The 16238-nt window shown below is 33.2% G+C and overlaps 1 protein-coding gene across 7 annotated transcripts in view; it reads right to left on the reverse strand.

Annotated features, from left to right (window-relative positions):
• LRP1B (LDL receptor related protein 1B) overlaps positions 1-16238 on the reverse strand; it is a 1895525-nt gene that overhangs the window by 260504 nt on the left and 1618783 nt on the right. For 6 of the 7 annotated variants that reach the window (XM_067025946.1, XM_067025948.1, XM_067025945.1 and 3 more), the window contains 5 exons: positions 14504-14623; positions 9882-10010; positions 6600-6722; positions 3002-3142; positions 1580-1767 (listed from right to left, as the gene is read on the reverse strand). In XM_067025946.1, the coding sequence (XP_066882047.1) occupies positions 1580-1767; positions 3002-3142; positions 6600-6722; positions 9882-10010; positions 14504-14623 (701 nt within the window). The remainder of the gene's footprint in view (positions 1-1579; positions 1768-3001; positions 3143-6599; positions 6723-9881; positions 10011-14503; positions 14624-16238) is intronic. The other variant, XM_067025949.1, reaches the window with a different exon arrangement.

Below are 16238 nucleotides of genomic sequence, written 5' to 3' on the forward strand. Positions count from 1 at the left end.
TCAAGGAAAAACCGAAGCATCTTTGTAATACACACTTTTTTTTCTCTAGCATCTTTTAAAGAAAGTTGCTTAGTCCCAACTGAAATACTTTTAGACGTGAGAAATTTGGCAACTCATTCCAATGTAGAGAATTCTAATGTTCAAAAAGTCTTTCTTATACAGAATCTGCTTCCCAACTCCTAATTCCAACCTTTGAAACAACTCAGAAAGGTATGCTCCCTAATCCAGTACTTCATATATTTAAATACAGCTGACTAGCCATTTTGCTCTTGGTAAAACTTCTTCCAAAGGTGCGTTTTCCAGACCCCCTTATGTCACTGGCTGTACAAATGGGGATACGGTACAGTTTGTCAAGATTCCTCTTAGGGGCTTCCCTGGTGGCGCAGTGGTTGAGAATCTGCCTGCTAATGCAAGGGACACGGGTTCGAGCCCTGGTCTGGGAGGATCCCACATGCCGCGGAGCAACTAGGCCCGTGAGCCACAACTACTGAGCCTGCGCGTCTGGAGCCTGTGCTCAGCAACAAGAGAGGCCGCGATACTGAGGGGCCCGCGCACCGCGATGAAGAGTGGCCCCTGCTTGCCACAACTAGAGAAAGCCCTCGCACAGAAACGAAGACCCAACACAGCAAAAATAAATAAATTAATTAATAAACTCCTACCCCTAACATCTTAAAACAAACAAAAAAAAGATTCCTCTTAAAGTGTCACATCCATAAATATGCACAGTAGTACCCCAGGTATGTTCTGATCAGCGCAGAACTCAGTTGAACAAAATCTGAACTCTGTACTGCTCCTAACTGGATTAGACTGCCTCTGTGGTTTGTAAAAGCCATGTTCTTTTGCTGATTCACACAGAGCTATTGTCCAGTTAAAAACACTAATTTCCCGCCTAATTGCTTTTACTGAGGTTTTCCCACATTTACATAATTGATTTTAATCTAATGCACCACTAAAAATTTTTTTTGTAGGCATCCTCCGTTCCAACATATTGAAACAGAGATGTTTTCAAAAGCTATTTCTGTCAATCAATCTTGTCAGTGAATCACATTCTTCAGGAAAATGGGACCAACAAAAAGCAATTAGAATGTTAGGCATGATTTATTTTTAGTGTACCTGCACTCAGTCCTAATAATACTCTGTTTTTTTTCTTCCTGTATATATGAAAAAATACTGTATTCTCCAGTGTTGTGGTATATAAATGATTAGCCCATTCCACTTCAAGGATGTATGAGAGGGAAAACGAAGGAAGAAATGGGAATTTAAGAGAGTTGCATAAACATTTATGCAGCTATTAACAGCAGTACCTTCCTCAAACACTGGTGGTCCTTTGCTTACTTTTTTCTTTATGATCAGCTTTTATTAGAAAACATTTTGATTTTTTTGTCTCCATGAGTATATTCTCACAAATTATATACCACACTATTATTATGGTTTGCATATACAGAAACTCTCCATTTAAATAGTTTTAACTAACGATATTATAATGACTTTAAGTTTTACAACTATATTGGATGAAATCATTTTTATTGCCTCGAATTTTAACCTGTCACATGATTTTCTGTCTTTGATGCGTGCCTACCTTATAACTGGCTGGAAGGTCCTGACAATCTTGAGAACACCCACTGACTTTCCTACTCAAGCATTCATTTACATGGCAGTTTCTCTCATCTGATCCATCGCCACAGTCATCCTTATTGTCACAAAGACCTCCACTGGGAATGCACCTGCCATTTTTGCACATAAAAAATGAACTGTTGCATGACTGTTCTGGAAAAAGAAAATAAAACAAATGGAACATAAAGAGCATGCCATTGTTTTATACTACTATTGTTGAATACATTCACAAATATGATGACTTGTCTGTCAAAAATTAGAGTAAATATATGTACATATAAAATGCTTTATATTCAGTGTAATATTTTATACATGAAGAAAATCAAAGGCAAACTGTACTTTCAAGTTCAACACACCGCAAATCTAGCTTTACATTGAAAATTAACAATCAAAATAAGCACCTATACTAAAATTAATGGAGTATTTCTGCCTTCATCTATACTGTGAAGAATGAGTTCAAAAGTGTAATGATAGCTTGACATTTCCCTCAAGCCATAAGTCTCCGAGAAATTATATGTCACTAAAAATAAAGAATCTGGAATAGCTAGATATTCCTAAATTCTTTTTTTTTCCTGGAAATATAACATTGATATTTTTAAGTCCAGGCATAAAAAAGATACTTGCGGTGAATCATAGTTGTCACAAATATAGCTATAGAAAGGAGTTCAAGTTTTGCAATTACTCACAATCTGATGATTTAAACATTACTCATTACCATACATGATAAAGAATGCCTATTAACATGTAAACTACATGAGAAAAAAAATAATTGGGTTTATTCTTAAATGTATAACTATGTATCCAATCTTTGGAATAGTAAAGTGTAAAATAGACCAAGTTTGGCTATGTATATATTTCTGTTCAAATGATATGCAATTTACTTCATTTTGCCTAAGTTTGAATAATATTGACTCTATTTCAGTAAATCTCAATTTCTCTTATGATTAAATTTTCAAATAGGTCCATACAGGAAAATTATCTTCACATAAAATAATATATTAAGAAAAAATTACTTCTTTAAAGGAGCAGGATGATGGATTCATCTGGTTCATTGCCACAAATCTTCATATTTGGAGCACAGACTTACATTTCTATAACTAGCTCCAAAACAAAGTTGATTACTAGGATCCTGCATGGTATTAATAGAAGCATCACATGTTTAATTATTTGCATTTCCTCTCATTGAATATTATATGAGACTAAAAAATAGAGTCACCGTATTGCCTTAAAAAAACAAATTTTGGAATAAACATTGTATTATTTTGGAATAATATTATTATTCCAAATATAATATATATTATATATATAATATATATTATATTATTTTATATATATATAATAATAAAATATATATTATATATATAATATAATAATATATTTTCTGTACCTGCACTTTTACACTTTGGGTTTATAGGTGCTTCATCAGAACGGTCTGGGCAGTCAAAGTCTCCATCACACTGCCATTGAGTATTTAAAAGACATCGTCCATCAGCACAACTAAATTCTTCTGCATTGCACTGTCGGTATCCTGGAGACAAAGAAACATTCCAATTCATATAACAAATAGTCATTAAAACTTTATTTCATAATGTACACTAAACTTAACCATGTGAGTTACCCAGGCCTCTTATGGGAAATGTTTCTCATTTCTTTCTAGGGCAGTTACAATAATTGCAAGAGATATTTGTGGTTGGAAGTAGGATTAAAGTCCAGAAAACAAAGTTGGAAACAAGGCACTCTTATTTTGTTTCTAAGTAAGGAGACAAGAATGCAACACAAGTATACAACCTCTGTTCACTTATTATCTATATCCTAAAGACTTCCTTCAGAATGGAAAACAAAATGGAAGCTACTCAAAATTATTTTCAAGACTAAGCTTGGTTAGGTATAGTATTAGATCATATGGATGAACTGATTCTGGGTTATAATAATAATTTTCAGAAGCTATAATGTCATGTTTATGTTTGGGAAGCAGCATTAAAAGTATAAAGAAATTGTTAAAATGAGAAAATTAAAATCCAATTCATAGAGCAATAAGCACAAAAGTATTGTAATTATCCTACATATTGATTCTTAGAGGCATTAAAAGGCTTTGTTCAAAACACAGTATCAATAAGTCAGTTGTTAATGTTCATATCTAAGCCGGTTTGTAAGTAAAACTCATTTGATTTTGAATATTATGAAGTTTTAGATTGGATTTTCTCCTGAGTTTGATAACAATAAAAAATGTCATTTCTATTAGAAACTTTCTGGTAAATGTAGGCAAATATTTTACTTTTGAAGAGAGAATGTAAGATTTGTATGGTTTAAAAATAAAATTTCAGCAGAAAAAAAGATTCAACAATGATTTAATTGAGACGTTTATTATATTGCATGGCAAAACAAGATAGTTCTAAAATATCCCAAGTTTCCCTAGTATTCCTTGCCACCCTCTCATTCTTCACTAGTTCCTCCTCTTCACTCAATACATATGTTCAAGTCTCTCCCAGTCCAATAACAATAAAAATCCATCCACATAACTCTTAACAAGACATGTCCCTTCTTCCCTGCTCAGTCAAGTCTCTACTCAATCTTCCTTTCACTTACTTACCTCTTTGCTTTCACTTACTTTCATTCATTACAGTCTCATTTCTGCAACATCTACCTGCTGAAATTCCTCTCAGAGCTAATAAATATCAAGTGACAGTTGGTAAATTCATAGGTGTCTCTGGCTCCTATCTGCTTCACTGTCCTCCAGTGCTTGATGCTGTTGTCCATACTCCCTTGGAAATAGTCTCCTGACTTAATATTCATAATCCACTCTCCCAGGCTTCTTTCTAACTTTGCTTTTGCTATTCCCTCTTCACCCTCTTTCTGTATAAAGTTTTCTTCTTTTCTACTCTAAAATGTTACAGGGGAAGCCCTTATTTCAGCCTTAAGTATATGGTTTTCCCCTTTTCCTTTCTACAGTGTTGGGTATTAGCATTCTTTGTCATATTTTGAGTATCATCACCCTTATGCTGATGGCCACCAGCTTAGTATTATTTGTCCTGATCATACCCTAGAACTAAATTTTCAAAAACTCACTATACCGCTTCGTGTGATTGTCTGATTAATACTTCATATTCAAAATGTCCAAAATTAATTATTTGTTACATCTCTTCTCCCACACCAGCAAAACTGCCCCTTAGCTCATTCTAAAGCTCATTAACAGCAACACCATCCTACAAGTCATCCAAGCTAGAGATTCTACTTTATCCTCCATCTCTAACTGTAAATGAATTCTGACCCAATTCTGCACTTTCCATTCCATCATTTCTACCCTAGTTCAAAACCGCAGTGTTAATTATCATAACTATTGCAATAACCTCCTAACTAGTTTATTTTCTCTTTATGGTACTTCTCCCTCATGGCAATAGTTCATCCACTCTGCTGAAAAAGATGGTTCTAAAATATAAATTTGACTGAGACATTCCCCTGTTTCAAACTGTGTGGTGGCCACTGAGAGGCAAAATAATTAAATACAAATTCTTTAACATTGTATTTGAGACTTTTTAGAATCTAGCTTCAACTTAACTTTCTAACTTCAACTTACCTCACAAAAGACTAATTGCTATTCCTCAACCATGTTGATTTGTAGTTTTTGTAAACATACATAGAATTTACTGTGTCTGGAACTGTTCTAAGCACTTTACAAATATTAATTTATTTAATTCTCTTAACAACTCTAAGAGCTAAGCAATGTTATTATGTGTTTTTTACAGATGAGGAAATTGAGGTACAGGCAGGTGCATTAACTCTTCCAAGGTCACACAGCTAGTAATTGGCAGAGCCAGGATTTGGACCCAGGCCAACTGGTTCTAAGGGCCATGCTCTTAACCACTATGTCATGCTCTCTAGCATCTAAATATGATTTCCTCTAACATTCCCTGCTTCTGTTCTTTAGTGCCTCAAAAATTATTTTCTCAGCTCTGATTTTGTGTCCTGTGACTCTTATTCCCATGACAATTATGTCGTTTTTGTATATTGTATTTCTGATTTTCCTGTTCATCTGTAATTTTTTCTAGTAGGATCTCTGTCTCATGCATCTCCATATAAACCAAATATAGTGTCTAGCAGAGGAAATATACTCAATCAGATATAACTCTACTTCAGATTTACATCTTGAGTTATGATGTAGCTTTTAAAATATCACATTGAATCTATGACTTAATGGCGAATTAATATAAGAACAGATACCCACTGATCTCAAAGAGATTTATATCAAAGACCAAGGTTATAGACGCTGTATAGGGAGGACAAAGAGAAGGTAAATCTACTACCTTTCATAGGTATATGTGGATTTCATAGCTTTTCATTTTATATTTATTCATGTATACATTTAAATATTTTACAAAAATACTACGTTCACATATTTCAATATCAACTGGGAAATTTTAATATACTATTTTTTTTCACAAAAGTTATACATGTGTTCATATATATATTATATAACTATGATGGTTAAATAAATATATATGTGACAAGATAAACTTCACAATAATAACATTAAATTTTAACAAGTAAATACATGTATAAAAAGATAAAGCAAAAGAAAAATGTTAAGTATCTAGATTCTCTGATAGTTGTGAACTGTATTCTTTTTTCCTCACTCAAATATTGATTTCGCTGTAAGATTGAACTAACCAGCTATATATTGTCTTTAAAATAAAAGGGATTTCAAAGTACTTAAAACCAAAGACATTTTTATCAACATTTTCCAGTGTGGTTCTTGATAAGAATACACTACAACAAGTAAGCATAATTTTCAAATTAAGTGTGTAATTATGGTAGTGTTTAAAGAGGTTATATGTGGTGTGTCTACATTACTGAAGTTACATGTTCTTAGTGAGATTAAGAAATGTATTTCTTTGCTTTTGTTATTTATTTATATATTCCTGGAGTCATTTTAAAAGACTGTTACTCAGCCCGAAAATCTTCTCCATGAAAAGTTTATATATACTTACCACACTGCAGTGACTCATCAGAGCCATCTCCACAGTCATCATCATGGTCACAAACGAATTGCTTGGGAATGCATACTTTATTATGACACATGAAAGCATTTTCATCACATGTGGTATTGGGAGCTAAGAAAGACATCACAAGAAATTAAGTTAGATGAGCACCTATTTTATGTTCCCCTCCTTTATGAGTTTGGGAAATATATGTTATTATACTCAATACACTCAATAATTCATGGTTATTTAAAAAAGGAAACTTAGCTAAACATTCCATATATCAGATAAATTAATAATATATATTAATATATGTATTTCAGTATAAGTAGTATTTGAATATATGAATATAAATATATATAATTCAAAGTTTTAGTGTTAATATGTTCAACAATTCTAGAGTGACCTTGAAATTTCAGGCCATTTAGCAATTTGTAAGTTTGCTGAAGGATGAATTCAAAGGTTCAGATGTGATAAAAAAAATCACTCAACTATAATAATGTGGCTGGGTTTTTTTTCTCTCCTCATGCTTGCAGTAAAGCTAGTAAAGTGATAAAAACCTGCTTCTTTGTGAAAAATGGACCTGAAAAGACCACCAAGTGCTAATGCTCATGATGGAAGTGAAAAGAAAATCAAAAGGGCTAAGAAAGTTACTGTTTTCAAGAGAAAAATAAAACTTTGGGGTGACTTCAAGAGTGGGGTGTTGAAATAGGTTGTTAAGATCTATGATGAGATGAGCCCAACCATAAGTACCACACTAAATTAGGAATATCGATCCATAAAATGGAACGTCAATCCTTTTGGAATACTGATCCATGAAAGTAATCTCTAGCAAGGGCCTTAACTAGCAGGAAAAATGATTGATTAAAATGTGCAGTAAAACTTCAGCTGACTTGTGCAGAGGAAATAAACTTTAATAGTATATGTATAGCATCATAGAAGTTTGATCATTTAAATATTTTAATTACTTTTCTTACATGGAAAGGGTAAATGCTATGATATGACTCAAGGTTTGGGATATTTCAAATGTTAAGAATCTGCTAAATGATGGATGTTAACTAAGCTTGTTGTGGTAACCATTTTGTAATAAGATATAAGCATATCAAATCATTACGTTGCACACCTAAAACTAACACAATATTGTAGGTCAATTATATCTTAATTTTTTTTAAGTGGAAAAAAAAAATAGAATCCTCTACATGTTATTATAGTACACTGGAACGGGGGAGGCTTTGCAAAAAGTTGCTCTTCAACTTATAGTTTTATCCTAAGAAAGCTATTTACCTTCTTGGTGCATCTGTTTATTTATCTGTTTAATGAGGATAATAAAATCTATCTGATACATTTTCTGCAAGAACTAGATAAGGTACATGAAGCAGGTCGGCTCATTTTAGGTACTCTGTACATTCCTAGTTACTGTTTCAATCCCTATCTATACAACAATTATCTTTGGCAGATCCCCAAAAGCACTTCACTGAGATACTGTGGAAATTCAATAATGTAAATAAAAGCACCTACCAAAATAACTGATGTATAATGGGCACCTGAAAAAATTTACATGCCTTCTAATCTCTCCCCTTCATGTCTTAATAGGCACTTTCCTCTACCTAGAACACTTCTCTTTCTTCTCTTTTTCCTTCACAACTGAGATAACGTTATCACTTTTCTTCGAAATCCTTCCATGAGACTTCTAAGGTTTTTTACACAATATTTATTTGTGATGACCTAGTATCTTTTCTATGTATCATTCTGACACTTAAGTTATTATAATTATTCTTTTACATGCTTATCAGCTCCTGATCCCCAAACTGCCCCACACTACATGAAGAAAGGAAATCTCTGCTTTCAAAACTCAGTAATGATTAAAAAGAGACATGAGCAGGTGAAACAAAAAGAATTACTTAAATTTAATCAAGTGTAACTAATTTTCAACAAATTTATTTTTTAAAATGATACAGAAGCCACATAGGAGCAGCATTCAAAACTGCCCATTATAATCAAAGTAAAACTCAGTTACTAATCACTACTCTAACTTTTAACTGTGTGACAGCTTATATAACTCAAGTGAATTATGCCAATTCTAATGCATGAATTATTCTTTAAGATACTAAGCAACAGAGGCTTATTTGGAATTAATGCTTTCAGGTCACTTCAGTACAATTTGTTGTATTTTAACATAATTTACTTAATAGCACCCATGTGGTCCAAAAGTGTTAATATGTGTCCTGGAGCATTAACTTGCTACAATAGCAACAGTATACAGGGACCATCTGGATCCCTGAATTGATGCATAATCCTTTATTATGTAGCCCTCAGTGGCCCCATTGACCTTTACAGGCACACATATCAGTTTCAAGATCAAACTGATTTATTCTACAATAGCATGAGCTCTGTGCACACAAGCCTGCCTCAAAGTCTTCTTTTTTCTTCTCTGCTTTAAATACCCCCCATACACACACACCCACATACACACACTATTACATTATGGCTTCAATTACAGTTTTAAAGACCTGAAGACAGGTCATCAGCGAGATGACTGGTAGACTTCACTTTAATAAGCAGAGTTCACAGCACTGTTCCTAATAAATTGCTCAACAGATCCCCTATGTGACCTTGGGATCAGCATTCAAATAGTCCCTTCATTCTCCTGATCATGCAAAGGAATTTATCTAAATTTTTACTATTGAGTAATCCCCTGAAAATTTCCTGAGGTGACCTAGGGTTAGAAACTTAGTAAATTGTCTGGCCTCCAAAGGTGTTCCTCTGATTCCCCAGCTTCGTTCAGCTATATACATACTATTTTTACCTGAACTAAGGGCTAATATCCTATCCGTAGGACTAATAGGTGTTTACTGACCTTCTGATCAGTAGTTATTTAGGATCACAGCAGCCATTTACAGAGTATCTGTAATAGGCAATCTAAAAGCCTTCAATGGGAGTGTGGGGTGGGAGGGTGGGGGAAGATGCTAAAAAGGAAGTAACAAACCCACCACACACACATACACAGCATAGTTAAATAATCTCAGAAATGAAGTGAAAAATCTTCGTGCATCAAAACCAGTTTTAAAATGGATAATCCCTCTGTTCATGTTGGAAACACTCTGAACAGTGGTTAGAGGGGTTGCTGAACTACCATGATGACGACATTCCACCTGATTAATTCTGATACTACGTATGAGTCCAGGGATTGGGAAAGTGAGAGAAAAGGTGATATGGTGAGTACTACAAAAGCAACTGTCTGAGGATGCTGCAGTAGCTTTCTTTCATAGACAGCCCCATGAGTGTTCATACCACAGCCTGCTGTGGAGAGCTCATCGCTTCCATTTGGACAGTCCCTTTCACCATCACACAGCCAGTGTCGGGGCACACAGGCATGGGAGCCCTGGCAGCTGAACATGTCAGGCGCACAGGTGATGGCACCTGAAACCCACCAAAAAAAAAATGCCATTAAGATCACACACAGCATGTCCGCTGAGAAAGATCTATAATTTCATTTCCTATAGACAAGAAGGGAAGCAGAAGAATGCCACTGACAAGGAAAAAACTGTAGTTATTTGGAATCATCACATATTATCCATCCCCTATAGACAGTTTCCTCTCAGAATGCATTCCTTCTCAGTAGCAAGTATTCTATTTCTTAAAGCTACATGGCAGAAAATAATGAGTATGTTCTCCTTGTAAAATGTAGCAAAACATAGAAACCTCATTGTGAATAAACTGAGATAAAATTTCAAAAGAACTGAACCTATAAGGATAATAACAGCATTTTTATTGCTTAATATATGCTAAGCACTTAACATATTAACTAATTTAGTCATCACAATCGCCCCAAATGGTAGAACTATTATTAGTCTCATTTAACAGAAAAGGAAACTGAGGCTCTGAGAAGTTGGAAAGCTTGCAGAAGTCACATATTGCAGAGGGAGCCACATGTTGAGCTGGGAGTCCAAAACCTTTTTGATTCCTAAGTGTCTTCTCTTAACCAGTAATATCATTACTGTTCCTCCCCACCTTGTGTTGTTGAAAAGTATAAATGTATGCATGTTCCCTTTGCTTTTACATACTTAATAAACAGAATCTACGTTTTCTTCACTCTATCAATTCAATGTTCCTTCAGTTGCATGATGTTGTTTTCAAATGTATACAGGAAAAAAAAAGAAATGCTTGTTGACTGTAAATTCAAAGGGTCATGGGTGGTTTCTCTTTGTTTTTCTTTATATGGGCATAGGGTAATCAAGTAAAATTAGAAAATGATTCATTCTCCTGGTATTTCCCAAGCCCCAAGTACAGTTATACATATTGAATGGTTTATTTGTTATGTATATAAAATATTTGTTGAGTGAATCAGTAACATGTCCCCCAAATTTAACTTCCCTTTAATTTCACTTTCTTGTGACCAAATGCTACCCATAGATAGATGTTAAAAAACAAGTTGTAAGAATTATTAAAAAAATGTTAGTAACTCCAAGAAGAAAATATGACTGCCTAGATTGATGGATAGCTGTTTCCAAACCTTTAAAGCTACTTTAATTGGATTACCAATTATCACCTTACTTTTCAGCCATAGAGTTTTTATGAGAAGAACATGTTTTTTAATGCAATGTTATCAATATGGGAGTACAGCAGGCTGACAAAGTGCAACCTCCTGGTGATCTTTTTCAACATAAACATGTCTCTTCCTACATATACTTTAATTGGGATGACAGGATGGCAAGTGAATATTGAAAAGTCTCCCAGGTAATTCAGATTTGCTTATTTGTTGAGGATCAGTGCTAATAGAATGAGTTTAATATGATATCTATTACTGGAAGAAATTATAAAGAAAATCTATTAAACAAATGTTGCTTTAATTTAAAAATGAATTTACTTGCTACCTATTGTCTTTAGTACTTTCTATAATAAAATTCTCTTCCTACAAGTTTTTACATTATTCCTCCTTATCTATTTTTTTAAGGCTTGTCATAAGAACATAGAGTGTCACTTTCACTCTTAGACTCTCAGTTAGTGCTTTAATTTTTATAATATTTTTATTATTTATCTGGAGATGCAAAAAATTGCATTCTTTCTGCTATGGAAGTTTCGATACATTTAGCACCCCTTGTCTACTTTTTTATTATCACTCCAATTTATTCCCAAGGGAGGCATAATAGATATAGCATTGATTTTACTGTTGAGAAATTTAACTTTGTATGACCTTGCAGAAGACCAGTGTCTGAGTTTCACTCTAAAATGAGGGTTATGACTAGATAATTACTAAGATACCTAAAACCATAAAATGGCATAAAGCTCTTTGCAGCTAATTTTCTGGCTCCCTTTAAAGTGGTTAAAGATTCTGTGTTAAGAGCATGCCAAAACATCATGGTCAATTTAAAAGAAAATGGGCCAAGGAAAAAACTCATGGCTTCCTTCCATAATTACCACTGTCATCTGGAGACACATTGCCTTTCTCAGGGACATGAATCCCAAGGGAGAAGGAAGACAAGCTGAAGGAATTCTACCAGATCCATCTTGGGTACCTACTCAGATATAATATTTGATTGGTGAGAGTTACTATCCAATTTAGTAAGTATTTCAGAAACTTGAATTCTGTTCCAAGTCTGTCATCACTGATTCACTGAGTGACTTCAGGCAAATTTATTAACCTCTGTGAGTTTTTCTTTCTTCATCTATCACATGATGCAGATGAACTTAGACTATGATTTTTATAAGTGAATCCTCAAATCCCAAGTCAGAACCACTATGTGCTTATGAAGAAAGAATATGTCTACATCAGAATATTTGGAGATGGGGATTAAGAATTTACATCTTTAACAAACCTCTGAATAGGATTTTTTGTACACTAAAGGTTGAAAACCACTGAGATAAATTATTTATAAAGTTCCTTTCCAATCCTAAAATATTAAGTCCAAGTCATTGACTGACGCTTGGTCTAAAGCAGTAATTTTTATGTAACAACAGCTTGGTAGCATCTAAATTGCAGCCTGTGATTATATTAAATAGACTGGGTGTTTTGATGACAGGTAAATATGTTCATTATCATTAAATCCTTTAAAAAACTTATCAGGACATTGATAGACATTGACATGACAATACCACTCTGAAAAATAAGGGAGGGAGCAGGAGAAACACAACAAAAGAGAATGGGAATAAATTCATTTATAGAGTACACGTTGGCCATGTCAGCTGATCACAATAATTACATAAGGTAGATGTCTTGTAACCATTTAACAGGTAAGGAATTTGAGGAATAAGGGATAAAATGGACCAGCCCATGATCACACAGCTGGAAAATGCAGACGTGGGAGAATTCAACTCTGTATGACTTTAGAGTCTTTACCACTTCTATTATACTGTGTCCACTTAAGAAGGATAGAGGTATCAGGGGAGCCATTTAGTGTAGAATTAAACAAAGGGTCAAAAGCAAGATAATGTTAGAGACTGGAAACATGTTCAACCTGCTGTGAATTGGTAGTCCTTTTGTTAAAATTAAACAGGGAACTCTACTCAATACTCTGTAATGGCCTATAAGGGAAAAGAATCTAAAAAAAAAAAAAAGAAAAAAAAAGAGTGGATATATGTATATGTATAACTGATTCACTTTGCTGTACACCTGAAACTAATACAACATTGTAAATCAACTACAATCCAATAAATTTTTTTTTTTAAAAAAGAAGTATTTAATAGCAAGGAGAAACAAAGTAATTAAAACAGACTGGCCAGTCATCTAATTAATTAATGATTTCTTTTTCCTTTCAGAGGTTTTCGATAGTAATCTTTCTTCATTTAAATTTATCTGTTGTATAACTAAATTGTTTCAGCTGTGTAAATAAAAAGATTTTAGGTGGCTTAATACAGGAAAATAAATTGCCTACTTTCTGAGGATATCTCCAATTTTATGCTACATACAGAGAACTTCATTTTAGTGTGAACATTATAAATCTTATATTCCTTTTTCCATGGTAGTGACCTAAATAGCAGGCCACAACTCCTGAAAATTTAAAAAATGTGTTAAGTACACTTAACTCCATAAGTGAGCCTTATTCTATGACTCAGGTCCTTTTCTCTCTTAAATGAGAACAATAACAATTATGAAATAGGGTTGATATAATGAACAAAGAATATATAGCTATAAGTACAAACACACATATGGAAACAGATGAGAAAGATAAATAGACAGACATGTAAATAATTTACTAGAATGCCTGGCCAACCATAACAAACATATGGAGATTAGGTTGCTTCCTTCTTCTACCTCTTAAAAATTTCATTTAATAATTAAATTTAAATTATTTGTTAAATGTCCGTGATTAATTAAAAGCAATCACATTGGTTTTTATCCAATGTAGCTGACGTATAGTAAACATAGACATTTGACTCTACCACTAATCCTATAAAGCTGAATGTTAAAGTACATTTTAAAATCATATACAATAGCCTGCTTCCTTAATTTCCATTTAAAACAATTCAATAGCGTAATTACTATAATACACAAACATACACCATGTGTGGCTTATGGCAGTATAAACCTGCATAGTAAATCTGGATGGTGACTTAGCAATACTTATCAAGAGCAAAGAGAAAATTTTCAATCATTTGATCCAAGTAATCTCAATCATTGAGATCCATTCTAAAGAAGTCACTGAAGACTAGAAATACAATTTGCAAATACATTCATTGTGTCAATATTCAGCAAAAAATCCTAAAACTCTAATAGTAAATGTATATGTGAAAAATTGTAGACTGATAAGTTGTCATAAAAATAATAAAAACAGTTACATCAAAATGTATATACATATAAGTTTAATGTTAAGTTTAACAAAGTAAAAGACAAAGTTTTCTGTATACCCTAAAACAATAGAGCATATGTAATATACTCCTACAAACTGAATGAGAACACAAAAGAAACAACTCACCACAAATGCTATCACTCTCATCTAATCCATCTCCACAATCAGCCTCTCCATCACAAATCCAGTGTTTAGATATACATTTTTGTGCAGAACATGCAAATTGGTTCCAAGAACAAGAGGAATCTAAAAAAAAAACAAAATACAAGTAAAAAAAACCCATAGAATGTTTGTTTTAGGTGCAAAAGAAAAAATAAATCCTTTGAGACATTCTTAGGAAAGATCCAACTTGAGAAAGTTCTTTAGACTTTGCTAAAACCAGCCATCCCAAATAAAACGAGCCAGAATCCCCTTCTCTATGACAGTGCTACAAAATTTTGACCACGGCTTGCATATTCCCTCTGAGTTATCCAGGTTATACAACATTGTTCCTTCAACATAATCTCACAGGGTTTGACTTTGAGCTAGTCAATATGCTGGTCACTCTCCCTAAGTACATTACTGTCTTTCTAACATGTAGGGTACAGATATAAAATAAATATTCCAAGTGTGGTCTAGTCATTTTTTCCTAATTTTTAATCTATTTTTGAACAGTTGGAGAAAAAAATTACATCCTAGGCAAGGTCATAAATATGGTGAACTCACCACCATATACATTTGTTTTTAAAGGTGACGTGACTCAGGGGGTTTTAGCTTGATGACAAGCCATCAGTTTTGTACCTATTCATAACACATTGATGTTTTCCTTTCTCTCCCTTGGGAACACTTAAATCTGACTAATAACATCCATATTCATTGGCATGGTGGCTGGTATTTTACTACCAAGTTATGCATTTATAATGGTGTATTCCATTTATTTCCAAAGTTTGTGATTGCTCTCCTCCACCCTTAGTCCATTTATCACCAGGAAACACCCAAGAATAAAATCCTACCAAATTAATACGTTCAAAATGTAAATGACTATAAAAATAAAAATTTGATTTTTATCATATAAACTATTTAAAAACTTTGTATTTTTATTTGAAATATTTACTAACATGACCTGTGAAAAGAGAGACATTTAGAAAAACTGAAGCCCAGAAAAAATAAAATTAAAGAAGATACAACCATATAATGGCTTCTGTTCCAGGAAGTATGACTCTACATAAACTATTTGTAAAGTTCTTTGTTAATCTCGTTCAGAATCTGGCTCTAATGTAAAGATATATGGCATCTTAATCAAACAAAATGCACCTTCATATTTCATGATGACATTTACTTTTATGGGACTTTGGCATTTCTTAGACAATCCATTTTTAATCTTTTCTCCTACTCTGTCTATTCATCACAGTGTTTGCTCTTTGTGTTAAATGAAAATAGTGAATATATGCTTTTTATGCTTTTTTAGGAATTTTTTTGGCCTGAAAATCATAAAATCCATAAATTTTATAAAAATAAAAATTTAAAATGCTTTCTTACCTTGCCAAGTGAAATGAAATGTACACACACAGAAATTAGGATGTGGATAATGATAGACAACAGTTTGAAGAAAGTTTAACTATACTATTTTAATCTATACATGTAATTAACAGAAACATTTAGGATAATAATAGTCAATAAGAGGTAGGGACACTATAATGAGTTGTGTGAGCTAAATCCTTATTTTTCACAGTAGAAGGTTAATACATTACCATCTAAACTTAATAAGTCAGGAAATGAAGGTATAAATATATCATTTTGATTAATGGAGGTAACCACTAACAAAAATAGAAAAGGTTAAAAGAAAAGGCTGTATGGGAAATTGTTATTCCCCATTATAAGT

This window comes from Kogia breviceps, chromosome 2 (genome assembly GCF_026419965.1).
Source record: "Kogia breviceps isolate mKogBre1 chromosome 2, mKogBre1 haplotype 1, whole genome shotgun sequence".
Classification (NCBI taxonomy): domain Eukaryota; kingdom Metazoa; phylum Chordata; class Mammalia; order Artiodactyla; family Physeteridae; genus Kogia; species Kogia breviceps.